This window comes from Mugil cephalus, chromosome 16, assembly GCF_022458985.1.
Source record: "Mugil cephalus isolate CIBA_MC_2020 chromosome 16, CIBA_Mcephalus_1.1, whole genome shotgun sequence".
Lineage (NCBI taxonomy): Eukaryota > Metazoa > Chordata > Actinopteri > Mugiliformes > Mugilidae > Mugil > Mugil cephalus.
In genome coordinates this window covers 961,914-986,779 of record NC_061785.1, presented here as the reverse complement: position 1 = coordinate 986,779, position 24,866 = coordinate 961,914, and the positions used below count along the sequence as shown (strand labels likewise).

General features: G+C 41.6%; 1 protein-coding gene across 1 annotated transcript; it reads left to right on the top strand.

Annotated features, from left to right (window-relative positions):
• Positions 1-4: 4 nt before the first annotated feature.
• LOC125022774 lies at positions 5-18,228 on the top strand. Its single transcript, XM_047609704.1, is given in 15 exon segments — positions 5-1,242; positions 2,802-2,932; positions 3,894-3,989; positions 5,265-6,743; positions 6,930-7,470; positions 11,182-11,285; positions 12,224-12,303; positions 13,660-14,047; positions 14,050-14,656; positions 14,736-14,909; positions 15,030-15,203; positions 16,196-16,369; positions 16,491-16,664; positions 17,073-17,119; positions 17,340-18,228. Coding segments are annotated over 13 exon segments (4,563 nt in total). The 5' UTR covers positions 5-1,242; positions 2,802-2,932; positions 3,894-3,898; the 3' UTR covers positions 17,870-18,228.
• The last annotated feature ends 6,638 nt before the right edge of the window (positions 18,229-24,866 follow it).

The window sequence follows — 24,866 nt, the reverse complement described above, 5'->3', positions numbered from 1 at the left end:
AAAAAGAACCCAGAATACAAGACACAATCACGGTCCCTCAACTGCAGCTAAAATTGAGACAAGAAATAAAGCTTTCTTTGCCTGTCATTCCTGTGGTCAGAAAGGGCATTTTACGGAGTGTCCTAAGCAACCTATTAGTAAAAACTACATGTGTTTTTCTTCCCAGTTTAGTGAGGTAGAGAGCGGAAGTGTCTTAGGTCAGCGTGAGGAGATTACAGTAGGTTAATCGAGGACAGACCCTGTGTAGCTCTCCTAGATTCTGGAAGTAACCACAATTTAATCAGATAGGACAGCCTCCCTAAGGATGTAATTTTCTGTGGAGGAACTGTTGATGTGTTTTGTATTCATGGTGAAGAGTTGCCATTTGCAAATGAGGAAGCACCCAGCATTCGGAACTAAAAATGGCTCAAGGAAAGGAAAACCAAGAGACAGAGGCGACAGCACAGAGTACAGGGCACTAGGATGAGGACATAGCTGAGCCTACAGACTCTGAAGTTTTTCCCATTCCTAGTGACATTTTTAAACTACAGAAGGAAGACATCACACTTAAGTCTTTGTTTTCTAAATGTGTGCAGGAGTCAACACAAGTCACAGAAAGGGGAAAGGAATGTTTGTGGTTAAGGGAGACGGACTGTATCGCCGTAGTCAGATTGGTGACCAGTTAGATATTCCCTCGAGTTTGAGGCCCACAATCCTTAACCTTAGCCATTCTATCCCTTAGGCAGGACACTTGGGTCAGGCAAAAACATTCTCAAGAATGATTCGCCAATTTTATTGGCCTCAGCAGTATTCTGTTGCAGACACAGTAAAATATTGTTGGTCGTGTCCACAGTGTCAGCTCACAGGTCATGGCAGGAAGGGAGATAGTGCGCCACTCATTACCACGTCAATCATTGATACACCCTTTTCCCATATTGCCATGGAAATTGTAGGCCCACTAGAAAGGAGTAGTGAAGGTCACAAGTACTGGTAGTCTATGACTATGCCACCAGATATCCTGAAGCTTTTCCACTGAGGAAGATCAAGGCCCGCCATGTCGTCAACTGCTTTATCCAGCTTTTCTCCAGAGTTGGAATCCCAAAGGAAATCATCACAGATCAAGGTAGAGGCTTATTGGGAATCAAAGGTGTGAAGACCAGTCCCTACCAGCCGCAAACGGATGGCCTTGTTGAGCACTTTAATAAGACCCTTAAGTTCATGCTGAGGAGATCTTGCAGACACGCGACTGCAATACTGTGGAAGGTAAAAATAATTTTGTAATGATACTTTGTGACTTACAAATAGATTTTAATTGATTGAACTGCAGAGTGCATTTTGTAATGGGCAGTATTTGAGGACCCGTCTCTTCTCTGGTGCTCTGTCGTAGCCTAGCCACAAAGCTGGAAACAGGTTTTCCTCCATTGGCTTTTTGACGATGAAATGAAATGGATAAACAGACAAACAGTGTTTTCGGGGGTCTCTTCAAATTCAAGTTCTTCAGCCACATTCTTCTGGCTTCATCGTCTGTAGGTAGGCGATGGAAACTGTTGCGCTGAACACAGGAGCAATCCCTTTTTGTTCTGGGTTTATGTTTAAAACACTGTTCATCAAGCCACAACAGGTACCAGAGCTCCGAAGGGACATTTTGAGCAACGTTAAAGTTAAAACTTGTTAAAAAACGTTATAACGACCATAGCGTTATATTAGCAACTCGGTAATTGCTTCTTCTGCTACCAAACCGGAAGTCGCACCCATACTGATCTCTAAAACAAAGTTATGACACGCTCTGATGTCGCCGCTAGGGCTGTCACATGGTTCATGTAAGCCTCAATAGTTCCAAACAAACTGCAAGCTGTCATAGTGGTCATTGTTTTGTATGGGACAGAGTGAGCTATTGCACGGTAAATATCAAAATAAAACAACACACACGGTTTTTAACTGTTTTTACACTATTGCACGTATGTTAGTGTCAGATATGCTTTTGAGCTGTGGAGTTTACAATTGAAAGTACTGCATTGATTACTTTTGAATAATAATATCCAAATATGGATATGGGGGTCAGGTTAGGGCGGAGCTGAAGCAACCTGAACATGACATTAATGTTTCGTACTTTACATGTTGGATTAATTTTTCCCAAATTGACACACTTCACTTAAAAGTATTATTAATTATTATTTACGTTCTGACTTCGGTGGCGGTTCGATAGATACCCTCCTGTTAGCCTGGCTAACAAAGCGGAGCCTAGCTGGAAGGCTAATTAATTAGTTAACTTCAGCTAACGTTACTGGACTGGCTATATTGGGCACTGACACTGACTGTAAGAATAATTCTCCAAATTCACCTCCCGGAAGGTCTTGTGTGAGGTGCAGCAAAGCAGACAACTATTATTTTTTATTTAAAATGATCCAAATGGACCAAAACCTCAAACTCAGCCGAAAGGTTGTCATTAGCTCAGGTGAGGACAAGCAGAGGGACCAAGGCTAGCAGCTAGGCCTCTGGCAGCACCTGTCACTCAAAGCGGGAACCCCCCCTAATTATGCAGAATTTTGAACGTTAATACAAAATAAACTAATGAGTTAGAAAAAAAAAATCACCCCCGTACAGTTGTCATGAATAGTAACATTTTTTTGAACCAGGCTGTAAACATGTTTAATTATGCTGTAAAGTTGGGCTTTTTAACATGGGGGTCTATGGGGATTTGCTCCCTTTTGCAACCAGCCTCAAGCGGCAATTTTTTTGCGCTTCCGCAAGGGCTTCATCAGCCCTGTAGGTTACAGCCTGGTCCTAATCCTGTTTTACTCTATAACTCTGCTCCAACCTAGAACCCTCCTCCTCTTCATTTAAACAAACGGGAGCTTCCTGATTCATTTCAAACTGACGCAGAGTCATAGGAGAAGCCATTAGCAGCGCTTTGTGGAGCTGGAATAAAACTATTCATCACAAAACGGTAAAGGTAAGACATACTTTACGATTTCACGTATGTAAAAATCGCCACTCTTTTGTGATGAGCAGCATCTCTGCTTTCATATCACACTTTGCTTTTGTGTGTCTATCTTGAAGTGATGAGGTTAGTAGAAGCAACTCCACTTGCTTGGGGTTTTATTTGTGTTTCGTTTAATGCCTGATAGAGGCTTTTAGATGAGTTTCTCCCCGTCATTTTGGTGTATTACATGTTCATGCGTTTAGATTGTTTATAGCGCACAGATCTGACTCAGAACTTTGAGCAGCGGCCGCTCCTTGAACGGACATGTATTATTCATATCCTGAACGCACCGACCCGATGCCTCAGCACGGCAACCACGCCTTAATAAAAACATTGGATCCTCGCCAGTTTACAGCATCGATACCGGAGCTTCGTTAAAAAAAAAAATAATAAAATCAAACGCGGATACCCAGTTATATTTATCCATGAAACCAGATGAAACTAATCAGCTGGTTAAAGTCCAAGCGCCTTAAAGACATAAAGGCTTGGATGACCTGTAATTTTCTATTTTCTGATGCAGAAAAAACAGTTCATGCATTTGTTTCTTCCAGGCTGCATTATTGAAACTCATTACTGTCCAAATAGCTCTTTTAAAAGTCTCCAATTGATTCAAAGCCTAGCCTTTCAGCAGATGGTTCCTCCATATGAGCTGGGTTCTGCTCAAGGCTTCTTCCTGTTAAAAGGGAGTTTTTCCTGCCACTGTCGCCCTCAGGCTGCTCTGGAGGTTGCAGACTGGTTTTTGTAAAGCGTCTTGAGACAATTTGTATTGTTATTGGCTCTATATAAAAAAATTGAATTGAATTGAAATGTCTTTCTTTTATTAAAGTGTCCTGTGAAGTTCGCTATAGATGTTTTCCTCCTTGGCTTGTAAATATATAATCCTGTGCTGTGGAGTTCAGACACATGTATTTTGATATTTTCATTCATTTAGGAGACATGGCCTCAGAAGTTGTGGAGGTGGCTGCTCTGGGTCGACCTTTCACCTTAGGGATGCTCTACAACGCCCAGAAAGATGAACTCCTCCCAGGTAAAATGTGATTGATGAACACTTGTACTTTACAGTCAATGTGCAAAAAGTGCTGCTGGAACGTTTAATGATTATTAAAAAGTGTTGAAATTTTTCTCTTTATAAACACCTCAATAATATAAATACCCAGAACTGAAAACTGCAGAGCACAGGGTCTTTGTCCAAAGCTTAATATAGGACACTGTATGAATTATAAAGCCCCTTTCACATCAAACCCAGAATTTTATCGCCCACACCAGTGTGTTCTAAAAACCAGAGAAGTTGCAGCAGTCAACACCAAAACAAAGACTGAGCCAGTCAAACATGTGCAGAGCTAAACTGTTCCTAAGTTTATGGCTGCAGTTGCAAAGGATGATCTCCCCGAGCCTCAACCAGAAGACAGTGGTCATCAGACCTGAGGGGCCTGAACAGGAGGTGTGATTGTAGGAGAGCAGAGAGATATGTAGGAGCTAGACCATTCAACACTAATATCTTGAAATCAATCCTAAATCATACTGAAAGCCAACGAAAAGAGGCCAGGACTCGGCAAATGTGTTCTTGTTAAAAGATGAGCTGCAGCAAACTACACCAACTACGAGCCTGCAAAAGAAGCCAAGCAGATACATGCACATACGACATTACAGTAGCCTTTCTAAATAGTAATAATAAAAAGATTTTCACTGCCAGAGGTCAGCATGACTAAGTCATTTGCCTGGTGCCCAACTCACACAGCACCCGACCCCAATGCCTTTTCCTGCAGACAGTGGGTCCATATGAAGAAGTTATGTTGTTGGACTTCTGTACTAGCCACAGATTGTCTGTATCAAACACCCCTTTCAAGCATACAGTGGCTTGTACATTCACTTGGTACAAGAACGTGTTGGGCCAAAGCTGGATGATCGATTTTGTGGTCATATCATCAGGCCTGTAGCCATATGACTTGGATACTGAGGTGAAGTGAATGTCAGAGCTGAAGAGTAAAGTAACTGCAGAGATGGAGATGAAGCAGCACAGAGCAAAAGGATGACTGTAAGACTATGGAAAACTTGATTCTATTAATTCGCTACCTCTCTTCATCAAACAAATTAAATAGAAAATGGTGGTGTGTAAGAGAGCAGTCTACAACAATCTCATGAACAATAGCTTTAACACCAATATTCTGTATTCTGATTAGTAACTAAACTGAATGATTCAGTATATATGTGGAAATTAGTTGAGCCTGTATAAGAAGAATATTATATAAGACACAACATAAATGACTGAATAAGTAAAACTAAATTTCTTTTTGTTTTCAAGGCATCACGTTGTGGGATGATGAAACTCTGAAAGACAAGATAAAAGACACTGCCCAACCAAGCTCAGAGTTTAAGATCAGTTCATCTGATTCCACTGATGATAAGTCTTCTCTGCTGGATGTCAGTGCTTCCCTGAAGGCCAGTTTTCTGAGTGGACTGATTGAAGTTGGAGGATCTGCCAAATATATGAATGATAGGAAGAAACACAAGAATCAGAGCAGAGTCACGTGTCAGTACAAAGTTACCACCAGATTCAAACAGCTGTTGGTGACTCCTTCTGAAGCCAAAAACACCAAACAAATAGACAATGCTGTGATAAATTCAGCAACACATATGGTCACCGGCATCCTTTACGGGGCCAATGCTTTCTTTGTGTTTGACAGTGAGAAGTTAGATGCTAGCAGCGTTCAGGACATTCAGGGGAACATGAAAGCTGTAATAAAGAAGATCCCCTCGTTAAACATAGAAGGAGACGCTTCGTTGAAGCTGAATGACCAAGAAAAAGCTTTGACTGACAAATTTACCTGCAAATTCTATGGAGACTTCATTCTTGATACCAACCCTGCAACATTCAAAGACGCTGTGAACACATACAAACAACTTCCACATCTACTAGGAGAGAATAAAGAACATGTTGTTCCACTAAAGGTTTGGATGACACCACTGAAGATCTTCCATTCAGAAGCTGCTGAGGTGATATCTGAGATCAGCATTGGCCTTGTAAGAAAGGCTCACGATGCTCTGGAAGATCTGCACCACATGAAGATGATCTGCAACGACCTTCTGGCAGATGCAGTTGCTCGATATTTCCCACAGATTCATGAAAAGTTGAGCCGTTTCCAAACCCTGTGTGATTACTATGTAGCTGCTCTCCAAGACATCATGAAGAACAAACTCGCTGCCATCAGGGCTGGTAAAGAAGATGAGAAGGAGTTAGAAAAGTCTTTGATGACCGAGATAAGTCACCATTCAGTCATGAAAATTAACAGAGTGGATGATTTTCTAAAAGAGAGAGAAGTCATCGTCATAGCCTCCTGTTTTAAGAAGATGGAAGGAATAAAGGTTGTTGCCAACCAGTCAGAGCTGGAGAGAGAGGTTCTTGATCTAAATGTAAAGTATGTTCTTTGCTTTGTGTTCACCTCCCTGGAAACTACAGATCCGTTCCTCCAGGAAATGTCAGACAACCTGGATCCACTGAAAGTACGAGATAGCGGGGATGACACTCCTACCCAGGACAAATGGTTCTCCTCAGATGGAGTGATAACACAAATGAGAGAAAAAGCCCAAATCATAAATGATCTTGCCAACGCTCAGAAGAACAGCAGCAAATCTGGTTTCCTTGTGGCAGCAAGTTCAAATGAGAAATATAAAGGAGCGAGCATCTACCACTACGAAGGCATGATCCTGGTCACTGATGATTTCTCAGGTCCTGATGTCAAAGATGTGAAAAATGTAACAGGCAGAGGATATTTGATCTGGTGTAAGTCAGTTTTCTTATATTTGTTCTCTTTTCTGTTTTAACTGTAGTCGTTCACTAAGTTCAGCTAAAAAAAATCTGGTGTTTTATTTATAGAAAAACACTTAAAAGAAATTGTGAACAGTTTGAGTTGTTTAAGAATGAAGGTTGTGATTTGTCATCATGATCAGGTCTCGTTCTCTCCACCAGACTCCTGTGATCTCCACATGGATCCAGAAACAGCAAACCGCTACTTGACTCTGTCTGAAGGAAACAAGAAGGCAACACATGGAGAAGAGCAGCTGTATCCAGACCTCCCTCAGAGATTTGATCATTTGGTTCAGGTTCTGTGCAGAGAGGCTTTGACTGGGCGCTGTTACTGGGAGGTAGAGATGAGTACAGATAAAGGTAGAGATGCTGCTGTTGGTGTTTGCTATGGAAAACTACAGAGGAAAGGAGGTGGCCGCTTGACTGGAATTGGGTGGAATGCCATGTCCTGGAGTTTGGGCCACAAGAGGGAACCAGGCCCTGTTTTCTATGCAGAGCATGATGGAGAGGTCATAAAGTACCCTGCTCCCTCTGGCTTCAGACGCCTGGGTGTGTTTCTGGACTGGCCTGCAGGAACTCTGTCCTACTACATAGTCTCATATAACACACTGAGTCACATTCACACCTTCAACACCACATTCACTGAGCCGGTTTATGTAGCCATGAAGCTGTGGACAAAAAACAGCCACATATCCTTGTGTCTGTAAATGTAAATTTCTCACAGCCTTCTCTTAAAGAACAGATGCTGTAAAGATGTTCCACTTTATTAGGATTCAAGGATTTTTATTTCTCATTCGCAACCATACAGAAGCATGTGATGACATGAAATTGTTAATGATAATACATGATGATAACTTTTATTCATAGAGCGCTTTTAAAAGGTACTCAAAGACACTTTACATTTACAAAAATCATAGCAGAAAACTGCAGAAACAGTGTGTATATATATATATAAAACATATATAAAACACACCCGTGTTACCCGTAGTAACTATAATATATAGATACTAGTAAAGAGTGAATAGGAGCATCATGAGAAGTGCTTTGGAGATCTGGTTCATAGGTTAAGTAGATATCTAAATAAAAATGGCAACAAAGCAGCATGAATAACTTTACAGAGCAGCATGAATTGTTCAGCTTTGTGCAGGGAAATAGATGTGGACCAGTCACTAATATGCTAATGAATGCAATAAATGACTCATAACCGATATAACCAGAGCATCTTCTTAACACTGAGTCAGGGTTCAGTCTTCAGTGCATTTTACATTCTTCTTCAGTTTGGGAAGTTCATTGTTCCCCGCAGTTTATTTGACATTTTAACTGGTGTGTGGTTACAAATCACTTGTGTTATTATTTCATCACAGACTCTTTAACTGATTAGAACATTTTGGTTATTTTACCATAGATTTATCGTCTGATTTGTTTATTTGTTTGTTTGATTTACAGATTTCTAATGTCAAGGTTGATTCTATCGTGTGTGTGTATATATATATATATACACATATTTTTTTAAAATCTTTTTTGTATTTGGGCTGTTTTCATTTTAAATATATTCATTAATTTCTGTTGATTAAAGTTTTCCTATATGCAAATAATCATGAATCATGTCTTATGAATGAACCTAACATTGGTCCTCCATACAGTATATGCTTAAAATTAAAATGAATGCAAACATTCAAGTTGTTTTGTCTTGCATTGCATCGAATCAATCAGCTCCACTATAACACGTACAATGAAAATAAAGTCTATTCTATTCTATTCTATTCTATTCTATTCTATTCTATTCTATTCTATTCTATTCTATTCTGTTCTATTCTATTCAGTAAAACTTACTGACAAACCACAAAAGCTCCAACTAAATTCTAAATATCACTAAATGCTTAATATCACAGTGTCACATGTTGTTGCTCTGAGGTGGAGGCAGGTTCCAAACCATGTTGCAGAGGAAACGGCAAAGGCAGCTTTCACTTAGATTCACCAACAGATGCCTTAGATCAGAGATGTCAAACTCATTTTAATTTGGGGGTAACATTCAGCCCAATTTGGTCTAAACTGGGCTGGACCAGTAATATAACAGAATAACAACCCAAGTAACAACAACTCCAGACTTTCTCCATTTGTTTTAGTGCAAATAAGAACAAGTTAATCACGAGAATGATTACATTTATTAAAATATCATTTTTAAAAGATGTAATTTCTTCAGAAAAATAAGTGTAATCTGGGCTCATGTCTGTCTGCTGTTTAGTCCTGGTGTTGTGTTCTGTCCATTCCTCTGAATAAAACAGTAGAAAAATCAGAGATAGAAGTTATTTTCTATGAAAATTTGCCATCTTCTATGTAATATTCACACTTTGTGAATTAATTCCTGGGGCCAGATTAGACTCTCTGCTGGGCCATTTTTTGGCCCCCAGGCCATATGTTTGACACCTGTGCCTTAGATGAACATGTGATCTGATTTTCACAGCTTTGTTGAAGTAATGCTGGACACAGTTTATGGAAATGTTTTGTCCCCTTAAAACAGGGACTAGTTTAATGTCCCCACAACGTCAGTAATGCTGAGTACAAACACACATTGTTGATAAAGAACATCATCCTTTGAGGAAGAGTTTGAGTTTAACTGTAGTTGAGGAAAGTCTGACACTAACAGTCCAAACCCTGAAGCCTTTATCAGATTCACAAACTCCACATCCACTCCTCCAACACATGAATCATCCAATCAGCTGAGGCAGGTAAGAGGAAGGAATCAGGAAACAGTCTCTGACAGGTTAGACTGGTTTTAATGACTCCTTGTTTTTAGAAGTTATGAATCTGTGACAGCATCTTCAGATCAAATCACTCAGACTCCAGGACCAAGCAGAGACAATGAGCAGCTTCTTCTCAACACATGAATCTGGAAAGTGTCTGGAAGTCGACCTGAGGTGAGAAACCTGGAAATATTTAACTGGATCACTCTGATCATGTTGTATCTGCTCATAATACCTCATATATTCATGTGTTATAGCAGCTAACTCACCTCTATAGAACCACTGTTCACTCATAGTTTTATTCCTTTATGCTTTTGTTTATCCCAGTAACTTCATGAACATTCTGTACAATCACTAAACTTTTATACTAATAGTGACTCTGTACAAGCAAAGTTTAGTTGAATTGCATTAAACTGAATCCTGGTGGCTCTAAGGTGAAGTAATTATAGTCTGAGTCCATATGACGGTTAAAATATGCAGGGATCGTCAGAACTGATCTGACAACTTGGATCAAACTCGGCTGCATTTTAGTTTCTGTCATTTCCTCATGTTCAACATGTCGATCTAACAACACAGAGATTCATGAGTCAGAGAGACAGTCAGTACGTCAGATATAGAAACATATTTAAAGACCCAACTATTAAATCAATACAACACTTTCTGGTCTTCTATTGATAATTTGGATGTAGACATTACAACAAATATTTGATTTCACGCAAAGTTTAACTATTTTTATTATTCAATGATATAGTATCAGAAAAACTAAAAATGTAAAATATAAATTTACAATTTAACAATTATAACTATTAATACACTGATTTAATAAAATAAAATATTGTATTTTAAATGCAGTATCTTGACCCAGTGAAGGGGATTTTAGAATTTGAACTATTTTCTATTGTAACAGATTTAAGACACTGAACAACACATATGAATGAAACACATTGTTAAAATTTATAACGCTTTAACATCATAACACTAACTTTGAGCGCTGTCTTAAATGCATTGTTGCCCATGAAGATGGAATCATATTGTTTTTCAGACACATTTATCTTTTTATTCCTGTTTATACAAATCACATTGTCACAATCATTTATTGAGGAGAGGTACAAAAAAAAAACAGAAACAAAAAAAAATTTTATTTCAACTTTCTGGGTAACAGTGTATGTCATGGATGCACAGATTCCAAACTTCCACCATTTTAAAATATAACATAGTAGAAAGTATTGAGAGGCCTTCACTATCTGAAGACTTTACTGTGTTGTAGGTTTCATCTTAAATGGTTCTAATGGTCTCTTCCAGTTTGGCTCTGAGTGTCTAAGTGTCAGTGTAGAGTGTGAAGACACTCCAGTGTTGTCTTGTCTCTTTGTTTGGGCTCATTGTGGAGCTGAAAGGTGAACCATGGTCCCAGTTTCAGGTTTCTTCAAGGACATCTCTGTATTTGGCTGAATTCATCCTTCCTTCACTTCTGACCAGTCTCCATAGCATGATGCTGAGAAGCAGCCCCACAGCATCACTATTGAAGGATGTGACTGACAGAAATGATTCTTCCATTTCCAGGATTGATTGTTGTCTCATAGAAAGCCTTTATAATGTAGCATGTGATGACTGGTTCAGAGCTGTTTCTAAGGAACATGTCAGCTTGTTAAAATGTGTGTCTGTGTTTAAAGGAAGACCAAAGACTCTCCTGTATCCAGCTGTGTCCAATGGAGACTGAGCGGTCTAAGGCTCCACCTGTTGACTCCAAACATGGACAGCAGTCTGCTGATCCAGGGTAAGAAATCTAAACTGATGCTTCATCAAGTATTGAACACATTCTAGCAGCAGGAGACATAAAGACACACTCATCCATCAGATGGTGTTTCTATCATCCTCCTGTGTCAACTCATTTGTTCTGTGAAGGGTGGACTTGGTTCCATTCTTAAAAATCATGTCTTCTTTCTTGAAAGAATCCCTGGAATAGACTACATACTGGAAACTAATCTCCTCATCCAAAACCTGGTCCTCAGCAGACACTATGAACAGTATCTAGAGCTGGAAAATATTCATTCATGTTTCCTGAAGCTTGTCCTGTTATTTGAATTCAACATTAAACATTGTATTTACATATTATATCCTGTGTTTGGAGGAGGATCCTTCGACAGAAACATGATTCTCCTGAACACAGCTGTGTGTCCATGAAGAGTGACCGATCTATGATTCAACCTTATAACTTCAAAGATGGACACCAGTCTGATGATCCGGGGTAAGACAAACAGCATTTATCTGAACAAACAAAGCGCTTCACATCAAAACATTTAACATTAAAACTGAAGAATCCAGAAAGAATTTACTCAGAATGTTAATCCAGGTTGTGTTTTAACAGGATCCATCAGCAAAGACCAGATCCCTCTGGAATCACAACTGTGTCCATGAAGAGTGACTATGGGTCTATGGAAAGACTTATTAACTTCAAATATGGACAGAAGTCAGCTGATCCAGGGTCAGAATGAACACAGATCTATTCATCATTATTCAGTTGTGTTGATTAGTCTGTCTTGTTTTAGTCCAGAGTTTATCTGTAGCTTAGTTTCCTCTGTTAAACACCACATTCAGTCATCAGAGCAGCGTTTGTTGTTCTCATCTTGTGTTTGTGGCATCAATAAAATGATGATCATCACCAAAGTGTGTTTGTTAAAGAAGTGAGTTTGAATGAAAGATGTTTCTCCACAGACTTCAGCAGCAGATCTCAGTGGTTTCCAGTCATCAGTTTTGAGCAGCAGCATCACAAAGACCTGGACTCCATATTCATGGTGAGGAAATGTTCAGTCACAGCTGCTACTGCTAACCTCAACAAGCACAAACTACCATTCTGCTTGGAGAAGTTTTCATGTTGCATGCTGATCACAAGCAGCCTTTCACATCAACGTGACTGGAGATTATTATTCTGTTCCAGCTGCTGGAGGAGAACATGGTCAGTTTTATGAAGAAGGAGCTGAAGAAGATCCAGAAGGTTGTGAGTCCAGATTACCCAGAATGCTCAGAGAGTCAGAGGGAGGATGAGGAGGTGTTGGAGGATGAGGATGAAGTGCAGAGCAGGAGCAGCAGAGATTTATTGGTGAAGATGACAGTGAACTTCCTGAGGAGAATGAAGCAGGAGGAGCTGGCTGACTGTCTGCAGAGCAGTAAGAGGATTTAACTGCTTTAACTGGATGGAAAGAGGAAATGGAGGAAACATGGGACAAGTTTACATTTCTACACTCTGATGTTAATATGATGCAAACATCTGAATCAGATCTATGAATTCCACTGGACTGAAAACAGAATGAAAAATGAATGAGTTCACTGACTAATTACATTTCTTGTTTGTTCAGGAACTGGTGCTGCAGAGTGTGGACGTAAAGTTAAATCTAGTCTGAAGGAGAAGTTCCAGTGTGTGTTTGAGGGGATTGCTAAAGCTGGAAACTCAACCCTTCTGAATGAGATCTACACAGAGCTCTACATCACAGAGGGAGGGACTGCAGAGGTCAATAATGAACATGAGGTCAGACAGATTGAAACAGCATCCAGGAAACCACACAGACCAGAAACAAGCATCAGACAAGAAGACCTCTTTAAAGCCTCACCTGAAAGACATGGACCAATCAGAAGAGTGATGACAAAGGGAGTGGCTGGCATTGGGAAAACAGTCTTAACACAGAAGTTCACTCTGGACTGGGCTGAAGACAAAGCCAACCAGGACATCCTCGTCATATTTCCATTGACTTTCAGAGAGCTGAATGTGGTGAAAGACAGAAAGTTCAGCTTGGTGGAACTTGTTCATCACTTCTTCACTGAAACCAAAGAAGCAGGAATCTGCAGCTTGAAGACTTCCAGGTTGTGTTCATCTTTGACGGTCTGGATGAGTGTCGACTTCCTCTGGACTTCCACAAGACTGAGATCCTGACTGATGTTACAGAGTCCACCTCAGTGGATGTGCTGCTGACAAACCTCATCAGGGGAACCTGCTTCCCTCTGCTCGCCTCTGGATAACCACACGACCTGCAGCAGCCAATCAGATCCCTCTGAGTGTGTTGACATGGTGACAGAGGTCAGAGGGTTCACTGACCCCCAGAAGGAGGAGTACTTTCAGGAAGAGGTTCAGAGATGAGGAGCAGGCCGGCAGGATCATCTCCCACATCAAGACATCACGAAGCCTCCACATCATGTGTCACATCCCAGTCTTCTGCTGGATCACTGCTACAGTTCTGGAGGATGTGTTGGAAACCAGAGAGGGAGGAGAGCTGCCCAAGACCCTGACTGAGATGTACATCCACTTCCTGGTGGTTCAGGCCAAAGTCAAGAAGGTCAAGTATGATGGAGGAGCTGAGGCGGATCCACACTGGAGTCCAGAGAGCAGGAAGATGATTGAGTCTCTGGGAAAACTGGCTTTTGATCAGCTGCTGAAAGGAAACCTGATCTTCTATGAATCAGACCTGACAGAGTGTGGCATCGATATCAGAGCAGCCTCAGTGTACTCAGGAGTGTTCACACAGATCTTTAAAGAGGAGAGAGGCCTGTACAGGACAAGGTGTTCTGCTTCGTCCATCTGAGCGTTCAGGAGTTTCTGGCTGCTCTTCATGTCCATCTGACCTTCATCAACTCTGGAGTCAACCTGATGGAAGAACAACAAACTACATCTCTGTGGTCTAAAATATTTAAAAAACTAACACATCTTCATCAGAGTGCTGTGGACAAGGCCTTACAGAGTCCAAATGGACACCTGGACTTGTTCCTTCGCTTCCTCCTGGGTCTTTCACTGCAGACCAATCAGACTCTCCTACGAGGCCTGCTGACACAGACAGGAAGTAGATCACAGACCAATCAGAAAACAGTCCAGTACATCAAGGAGAAGATCAGTGAGAATGTGTCTGCAGAGAGAAGCATCAATCTGTTCCACTGTCTGAATGAGCTGAATGATGGTTCTCTAGTGGAGGAGATCCAACAGTCCCTGAGATCAGGACGTCTCTCCACGGATAAACTATCTCCTGCTCAGTGGTCAGCTCTGGGCTTCATCTTACTGTCATCAGGAGAAGATCTGGATGAGATTGACCTGAAGAAATACTCTGCTTCAGAGGAGGCTCTTCTGAGGCTGCTGCCAGTGGTCAAAGCCTCCAACAAAGCTCTGTAGGTGGATTTAGGAACTATTTGAAATGATTCATTTAGTAAATGACAAATAGAACATTTGATGTTGATTCTTCTTCAGACTGAGCAGCTGTAAGCTCTCGGAGAGAAGCTGTGAAGCTCTGTCCTCAGTTCTCAGCTCCCAGTCCTCCAGTCTGAGAGAGCTGGACCTGAGTAACAACAACCTGCAGGATTCAGGAGTGAAGTTGCTGTCTGCTGGACTGGAAAGTCCTCACTGTAAACTGGAAACTCTCAGGTCAGGATACAGCTGCTTGTTGATCAGTTAAATCCTGATTTAGGTTCATGTTGGTACAAGTTCAACATGTGGAGGATTTTCCTTTTTCTTCTTGAGTTTCTGACATTTTTCTATCTCCAGTCTGTCAGGTTGTCTGATCACAGAGGAAGGATGTTCTTCTCTGTCCTCAGCTCTGAGCTCCAACCCCTCCCATCTGAGAGAGCTGGACCTGAGCTACAACCATCCAGGAGACAAGGGAGTGAAGCTGCTGTCTGCTGGACTGGAGGATCCACTCTGGAGACTGGACACTCTCAGGTTGGTATGAACCTTGTAATTCATATATTCACATTAATGTTGCATCCAATTTGTCTAAAGATTGAGAGGAGGAACAAGATAATACAAACATCTGATGAAGCATCAACATGATACAAACAAGAGAACAAGATATATGTGATTGATGTCACGTGAGTCATTGTTATTGAATAAAGTGGAGCTGCCAATAGAGGAACCATTGAAAATAATTAGTGTAGAAACATTTGTTGGGTAAACAGTGACCTCATAAAGTTTCTCTTATGAGGATAAACAGCAGCATAGGGACATTCAACTCTTAGTGACAGTTGTTCCATCACAGGTGAATTAGCTGCTATAATGTTTGAATAATAGAATCATAGGCAGGTTGGAGGATGAAGCATTCAAGTAGGAGTGGATGACTGCAGGTCATGAAGACTGGACAGGTTGATGAGACCAGGACCATGGATAAGTTGTATGTAGTTCCACAGGTCAGAAACACGAAGAAGATGTGAGAGGATATGGCCCTGGTGCATCATGGGAAGTCCCCCAGCAGCCTAGACCTATAGCAACATAACTACAGGATGGTTGTGGATCACCTGAAGATAGAGAGTCTCTGAGGAGTTGAGGACTAAACACAATAACTTTGGTTTGTCTGAGTTTACAAGTAGAAAACTACAAGTTATCCAAGACTTTATTCATTCAAGTCACGCTTGGAGTTTGACCAACTGATCTGTTTCCTCTGGCCTCATGGATCATTTAGCTGGGTTTCACTGTTGAAGAGAAGTTCTCACATTCTTCACTTGTGAATCAGAACAATATTTTAATACAATAGAATCAAAGTCATTTCAGGGGAACGGACAATTTTTATCCTTTTAATGTCACAGAGATTTTAGGAGAATCCATTTTCTGGAAGTGTTTTAGTAGTTGTAGATGGTAACTCTGAAAAAGGAATGTTGACATGATACACATTTAATGTTAAGATCAATATTCTTAAGCATGAACCTTGAATGTTTCAGGCTGAGCAGCTGTAACCTCTCAGAGAGAAGCTGTGAAGCTCTGTCCTCAGTTCTCAGCGCCCAGTCCTCCAGTCTGAGAGAGCTGGACCTGAGTAACAACAACCTGCAGGATTCAGGAGTGAAGCTGCTGTCTGCTGGACTGGAGAGTCCTCACTGTAAACTGGAAACTCTCAGGTCAAGATACAGCTGCTTGTTCATCAGTAAATCCTGATTTAGGTTCATGTTGGTGCACAAGTTCAAGATGTGGAGGATTTTCCTTCTTCTTCTTGAGTTTCTGATATGTTTCTATCTCCAGTCTGTCAGGTTGTCTGATCACAGAGGAAGGATGTTCTTCTCTGGCCTCAGCTCTGAGCTCCAACCCCTCCCATCTGAGAGAGCTGGACCTGAGCTACAACCATCCAGGAGACAAGGGAGTGAAGCTGCTGTCTGCTGGACTGGAGGATCCACTCTGGAGACTGGACACTCTCAGGTATGTCCTCCTCCAGTTGTCCACTCGTACCTGTCCAACATCCCAGTGGTCACGGGGATGAACATCATCTTCCACAACTCTGGCTGCTGCTGGGCCGCCATGAGGCAAGGGCTCTAACATGTGTGGCTGTACACCTAGAGCCCCTGCCTCAACTTCCTCATGCTCATCTTCCTCAAAATACTGGAATTCTCGACCTTCTTCCAAGTACGAGGGATGCGATGGAGGAGACTCGTCCACCCCCACCGACACAAAACTCTCCACTGTCCCTCCTTCACTCTCATCCAGATTGAATTGAACTGAACAGTGACCATCAACTATTGTTGAATGGATGGCTGAAAAAAAAAATACAAAAATATATATTTCAGGGACTGATGTTGGATGAAAATCATTGTATGTTTGTTCCTCCAGGATGGACCATGGTGGAGAGCAGTGGTTAAAACCTGATGTGAGGAAGTGTAAGTTTGACTAATGATGACAAACTGTCAGTTTAAAATCAAAGGTGATAGTTGTGATATTTATTCATTTAATCATCACTGACAAGAGAATCCTGATCTAAAGTATCACCATTAAACTTTCTATGAATGAACAACAGATCAGTGAGTAAAGAAAGAATAAATCCATCAGATGTGTCACATGATAAACTGCAGCTGTGTTGTGCCTTTTTCTCTCCATCAGATTTCTGTCAGCTTGAAGTCGACACAATCTCAGTCAGTAGAAAACTCAAACTGTCTGACAACAACAGGAAGGTGACATGTGTGGAGGAGGAGCAGCCATATCCTGATCATCTAGACAGATTTAACTACTGGCCTCAGCTGCTGTGTAGAAATGTTGTGACTGGTCGATGTTACTGGGAGGTTGAGTGGAGAGGAAATGTTGATATATCAGTGAGTTACAGAGGAATCAGTAGGAGAGGAGACATGAATGACTGTGTGTTTGGATGGAATGATCAGTCCTGGAGTCTGAGCTGCTCGGATAGTGGTGGTTACCATGTCTGGCACAATAACAGAGAAGCATCCGTCCCCTCGTCCTCTGTCTCTCACAGAGTCTCAGTGTATGTGGACTGTCCTGCTGGAACTCTGTCCTTCTACAGAGTCTCCTCTAACAAACTGATCCACCTCCACACCTTCAACACCACATTCACTCAACCTCTCTCTCCTGGATTTGCAGTGGGGCCTGGTTCCTCAGTGTCTCTGTGTTCTCTGTAGGAAGGAAGGAGAGTCTTTAAAGTGACAGCAGCTTCAACTCTGGTTTAAATGTTGATGGTGGATTCTCTGTGGTTCACAGATGAATCACTGACTGTGGTTTCATGTCAGAATATGTTTTATCTTAGAAGTAGTGAAATAATCTCCTAACATGTGGATTTTGATGCTAACGTCTATCTGGATAATCCTGGACTGATGGAAGTGAATATTATTTGTTAAGCTGTGTTTTACTGTGTGCTGTGTCTCCTGTGTCTGAATGGACATGAGACATTAATGAACTCTGGTCTCTACTCCACCTTTATATCAATCAATGTTCATCATCGTTATTAATCAACCTTTGGTTTTTAATCATTAATCTTAATGAAACTCAGTTCAGTCTTAACCAATAAATAATTACGACATCTGTCAGATTTAAAGATATGTATGAAAGTCGAAGGCAGATTGATGCGAAGATGTTAAAGATTTATCTCAGTGAAACTGTTGTCACGTTAAAAACCAATGAAGAAGTGAAGCTGCTCTGACTGACATGAATGAAGGCATCAACAGTAACTACTATTACTATTATGAAGAACAGTGCAACCAGAACATTAAACCAAGGGGCCAATTATTCATCTCAAAAGCAGAAACGTTTATGCAAATTTCAACAACATCAAGGAACAATTCTCCAAAATATTAGAAAAAAAATATGGTAACACTCTACTTGAATGGGTGTTCATAACACTGACATAACATTGTCATAACCATGACGTGACTCCTGTCATAAACATTAATGAGTACTTATGACAGTTGTCATTAAGTGTCATTTGTTAAGTCATGGGTTAGGGCTTTTGATGCAAAGGTGACATTGTTTGAGATGTCCTTGTTATGTCAAGTCATAGCAGACCTACCTGTCAAACTTAAGAAAACCTTTAACTTGATACCTCAGCGTGACATTACACTGTCATATATGGATGGTTTTGACGCTGTCACAAGACCAATACAATTGTCATAAATGTTGTCCTTTTCATTAAGATGTCATTAAGTGTAATTACATAGTCAAACCAGTTTATAACAGTGTCATAACTGTTTTCTTTGAATTCAAGTAAAGTGGAATGATTCGAATGTTTCATTAAATGTCATTAAGTGTAATTACACTGTCAGATGATATAAATACCTTAACAAAAACAGACAAGTCAAGAGATAGTGTTTCCTTCATGTATTTCAACACAAAACATTTTGTTGTGATGTTTATCCAAAGTTACAGTTTGTAAAACACAAGCTCTGGACCTGCTCAGGAGAGAACATAAGTGCTTTAATGAGTCTGACATGACATAGATGCATAGCAGCCAGCAGACATTGTAGAGAGTCAGATTTTATTTTTACTTTACTTGTTTTTTCACATCACGGAAAAGTCTGCCCAACACACCAACCAGTGATGCCACTCTATCATCTTAAGATCTCAATATGATGAGTATGAGCACCAGTCTCTCAGTCAAGAAAGTTCAAAGATCATACCCATACTGGGCAAGTTGCCCTTTGCAGGCATGCCATTCATCACTGATGATTAGATTAGAGTAGAGTCTTTATTGTCATTGAACAGTAGCATATAACAATATACTTTGCACAACGAAATGGTAACGAACGAAAAGAGGTACAGCTCTCCCGTCAGTCCAAAAGATAAATATTCAATATATAACTAAACTAGACAAGTCAGGGGATAAGTGTTCAAATTTGTCCAGGGAGCTCTTGATGAGATCAGTTGCTGAGGTGGAGTTAGCTTTGGGGTGTATGTAAACCAGGACAAAGAAGAGTTGAGGGAACTCTCTGGGAAGGTAAAAAGGATGAAGAGACAGAGCCAGGAGCTCAATATCTAGGGTGCACAGCTTCTCTCTGACGTGGACAGCGGAGCACCACCGGGGGTTGATATAGAAACACACACCACCGCCATGTTATTTACTGGTGACGTCACTATTGCGCTCGACTACATCGATGTGCAGCGCTTTGTTGTCGTCGCCATGATTAATCCAAGTCCCAGTAAATGCCAGAATGGACGCATTCCTGTACTAAGCAGACGGCTCACATTAGCCTGAAGTTCGTCCAATTTATTCCTTAGTGAGCAGACATTGACGAGGATGACTGCAGGCAGAGTCAGCTGTTTACCTGTTGCTCGTCAAAGTCGTGCTCTGATACCTCCCTTCCTTTTCCTCCATCTGGTCGCCTTGTGCAGGTTCTGTTTGGTTTGGACTTATCCGACTCGAATGTCAGCTTCTGAATCTTCCCAGGAAGAGAGTCGGGGGAGAACAGAGCCGGACTGAGGTTGAGACGCAGCAGCTCCTGTGAGTATGTAATCCTTATCATCTCCACCGCTGTCAAACAGGCCAGTGTAAGCCATGACCGTAGGTCAACATCTTATTCTCCCTCTGTCTCTTCGCCTATGTCCCTTAGGTGCTTTCTGATTTCTCTAAGGTTTCTCTCTGTGGACGGCTGTCCTTTTCTACAGTGTGTTTTGGGGCAATATTTACTTACCTTAGTCTGCTCTTCATCCAGCCAGACTCTCACACCGTATGTGGTTGATGATACTACCTTGAACGGGCCGATCCACCTTGGCTCCTCCCACGTCCTGTGGAACACTCTTCTGTAAATCCACTCTCCTTCTTTTATCTCCTCCGGTGTAGCTCCACTGGGCTCCTTTATAAGGATTTCCTGTACGTAGGGAGACAAAAACTTCACAGCTTCCTGCAGCTGTTTCACGTAGTTGGCTATCTCTTTCTCCTGAGTGGCCTGGACTTGATCTCAATGAAAATAGGACCAGAGGTAGAGCCTCTGTCCATTTCAGCTTTGTTTCATCGCATATTTTGGCCAACTGTAGTTTATTGATTTGCTCTTTCCACCTGCCCCTGGGAGGTCGGGTGGTAGGCCGACCCAAAGCGGTGTTGGATTCCAAAGTACTCTTCGACTTCTTTCAAGGACTCCGCAGTAAAGTGGGTCCCATTATCAGAACGGATACGTTCTGGGACCCCGTAGCGAGGTATTAGGTCATATATCAACCAATTTATGACCTCTTGAGCTGTTTCAGTTCTGGTGGGTTTAGCTTCCACCCATCTAGTAAAAGTATCAACACAAACAAGCAAATATCTACTCTCTGATTAATTCCCATGTCCGTGAAGTCAATCACCACTTCTTGCCATGGTCTGTTTGAGAGTTGCTCGGGGGTTAAACTTGGAGCAACTGGAACATGTATCTACAAAATATTTACACACTTCTGATAGAAAGGCATGCCACCACTTTTGCCCTATCATTTCAGTAAGCCTTCTTCCTGATTGATGTCCCCTTTTATGTCCCTCTTCACATGACATTATCAGTAAGGTAGAGGAGGTGACAATTCTCCCATCATGTGACCTCCATATGCCCGTTATTTTACATTTACTGGCACCTTTTTCAACCCACGCCTGTTTCTCATGAGGGGCTGCTTCAGCTTGCATACTCAACACTTCACTAATGACTTTCTGTTCCATAGTCTCATTGCTTTCTTCCTTCATTCCTTTTAAGACCATTTGTAAAGTTTTGTTGAGTTTTTCTTCATAGCCGGCCAACTTTTTAGCTGCTGCATCAGTTGCATTGTTGCCTAGTGCTGTCATACCTGTCCCTGTTTGGTGTCCTGAACATTTTATAATTGTCGCCTTGCGGGGTTTGGAGAGAGCTTCTTGTAACTTTATCAATTGAATCATGTGTTTCACAGGTTTGCCCGTACTGGTGAGGAAATCTGTTCTCATCCATTGTTTAAGATCTACGTGTACCACTTTCACAGCATAAGCGGAGTCGGTGTAGATATTCACTTCCTTTCCCTCACTTAGTTCACATGCTCGAGTTATAGCTATAATTTCTGCTAATTGTGCGGAAGCTGGAGGTGGTAGTATATCTGCTTCTAAGGTGATCCACATGTGTTCTTTTATCGGAGAGGTCTTCCTGCCGACTACAGCATAGGAGGCAATTATGCCTCCTCATGGTATGACATGACTATGACCATCTGTAAAAAGATTGTCGGCATCAGCTATCGCATCTGTGACTATGTTGGGAAAGATGTTAATTTCTTCTCTAACCAGGGTTTCACATTCATGAGGTATTTCACTGGTTATAGGAGCAGCCATTTTTTTTTTCTGAACTGACATAATGCATATTTGGCTGAAGCAATATCTCCTGCATTCTACTGGTCCTTTGTTGGCTCAGGGTAAACTTTGGGCTGGAAATGTAGCTCGTTACCGCGTGGTTTGTGTGTACTGTGATGTCCTGTCCTCATGTGATGTGAGCTGTCCCTTTTAGCGCTTTAGCTATAGCACATAAGGCTCTGGTGCAAGTAGGATGGCCTTTTTCCACTGGTTCTAATTTAGTGCTATAACAGCATAACACTCTCCTCCCTTGAGCTCCGGGCTGCCACAGTACAGAGCTAACAAAACCAGATTTTTCTTTCACATCAAGTTCAAACATTTTCCCCAAATCAGGAGCGGCAAGCTCGCTAGCCTGTGCTAGCTGTTGTTTTAAGGTGATGAAGCCCTCTTCCGCTTCCTTAGTCCAGGTAAGGTTAGCTTTTAGCTGGCTGTGTCCTGTATCTGTAATGAGTCTCCTTAAAGGGGACACAGTTTCAGCGTACCCCTATGTGTAATTCTTACTGTAATTTGCCATCCCCAAAAAGGCCATCATTTGTTGTACAGTAATAGGTTTTGCATATGAAAGTATGTTGTTTTTGTGGTTTGCTGTCATACCTACCCCCTGTCCTGAAATTATTCTCCCGAGCAACACCACTCGAGCTCTGCAGTTTTGTAATTTAGATTTGGACACTTTAAACCCTTTCTCCCCTAACCACGTGAGCAAAGCCGCTGTCAGTTGTGCTACGTTTTCCTCAGTTTCGCCTGCGATCAGAATGTCATCAACATATTGCAATATACAACATGACTGCAACAACGGATTTTGGAATTTGGACATTAGAACCTGTAGTGAGTGGTTAAACAAGGAAGGACTATCCGTGAGGCCTTGTGGTAATCTAGTATAGGTGTATTGCTTCCCTTCAAAAGTGAACGCAAACAGGTGTCTACACTCTGGCGCTATAGGGATGCAGAAGAATGCATTTGATAGATCCATCACCGTAAACCATTTAAATTTTTCATCTAGATTAGAGAGCATTGTGTATGGGTTGGGTGTCTCAAAATGTGTAGTCTTTAATCCTGCATTTATTTTTCTGAGATCGCGCACCAACCTATGATCTGCTCACCTGGTTTAGCCACGGGAGTGACAGGTCTGTTGTAATCGGACTTACATGGTATCAATACTCCAGCTTTAAGCAGGCTTTCAATCGTTCCCCTGATTCCATTTGCCTTCTCACTCGATAGGGGATATTGCGGTTGGTTTATGATCTCTGGTGTTTTCATCTGTAGTATGATAGGAGGTATTTCTCTGCAATGTCCTACATCAAAAGGTCCAGTTGCCCACACTTCGCCTGGTATTTGTTTCAAGAGTTGCATAGCCAATTCAGAGTCAGTGTTTTCTCTACCATGTGTTCTGCTTTTTTCAACTTTTTCCAACTTGCACTGAAATGTTCCATTATACTTTAGCTTGTAGCATTTACAAGAGGGACTATATTCCATTAGCATGGTCCCTTTTATTGCCTGCCAATTATTTGCATCAATAGCTTGTGTCATCATAGGTCCCAAGTTCTTAGCTTCTCCCCCACTTCCTATTTTTATGGTAATGTGGGGAGACATTTCAGGTCTAAGTTTGTACAGAATGTCTAGTTCCGCCTCTACTTCAACAGCTGCAGCCACCCCCTGTTCTCCAATGTAGACATTGTTCCATTTTATGACCGGTTTTGGGTCTTTGCAGGCGTATTTGGCTTTTAGAATAGGTAATATTGTTTCCCACAATTCCTCATAGTTCTCGACTTCTTCCCCCTGTTCTGGACAACATAAATAGTTCAGTGTGACATGAGCTGGATCCTTGGGCTCTTGGTAAGAGCGTAAATGTTGTATCCAGACTCGCCATCGGTCCATTATTTCAAATAATTCACTCTGTTCTGACTCACATACCTTCCCCCAACACACTAGAGCATTACTCTTACTATTACGTGTGGGGTCTGAAGCATTTGTATATCTGTCGTGGCATGTGTTCTTATGATTTTACCATTTGGGAACATTATATCGGTGGAGTGGTGAGAACAGACAACTGTAGCTCCCACTTCTGCAATCAAATCTCTAGCAAACAAATTTACTGGACATTGTTTTTGTATCAGGTATTCATGGGTGAACCTGACAGTTTCATTACCTAAGTCGAGTTCGCAGTCTAATGGGTTGGTGAAATAACATCTTTGTTTTTCTCCGGAAAATCCCATCACGTCGGTGTATTTTGGAGAGCTGGGGAGATCAGCATTTAGAGTACTATACCTGGCTCCTGTGTCTGCCATGAACAGATAAAGCCTACCGCTGATCAAAACCTCTAACACTGGTGCTGGGAATTCTTCTAGCTGCACCTGTCCTACGGTGGGATAACGGGACCCCTAGTATTGTGGCATTTGGTTCGGATTAGGGGCCACGTACGGTGGATTACCACCCTGGTCTGTATATTGGGGTGGCTGTGTTTGAAACTGTGTTTGTGTCATTTCAGTAGCTCCCTGTGGCATGTATGTATTGGGGCAATGGCGAGATATGTGTCCCCACATATCCAACATGGAAAATGTCCCAATACCCCTCTCTGTCCTTGACCTGGACTAAAGTGCATTCCCGGGCCCTGTCTGCCTCTTCCCCTGTATTGTAACCCTCTGGCTCTTCCCCTGTATTGGCCACCTGGGGGATATTGTTGATACATTTGATATATGCGTACCGGCCCTTCATCTGCTGGCAGGCGTATTTGAATTTGGCCACTAAGCGGAGCTGTAGACACTGCAGGCATTTGGGCTTTAATCTCTTTGGTTTCTTTCTTTTTATCAGTGACCTTGTCTTTCAGCTCCTTCAACTGTTCTCGCAGTAGCTGCATA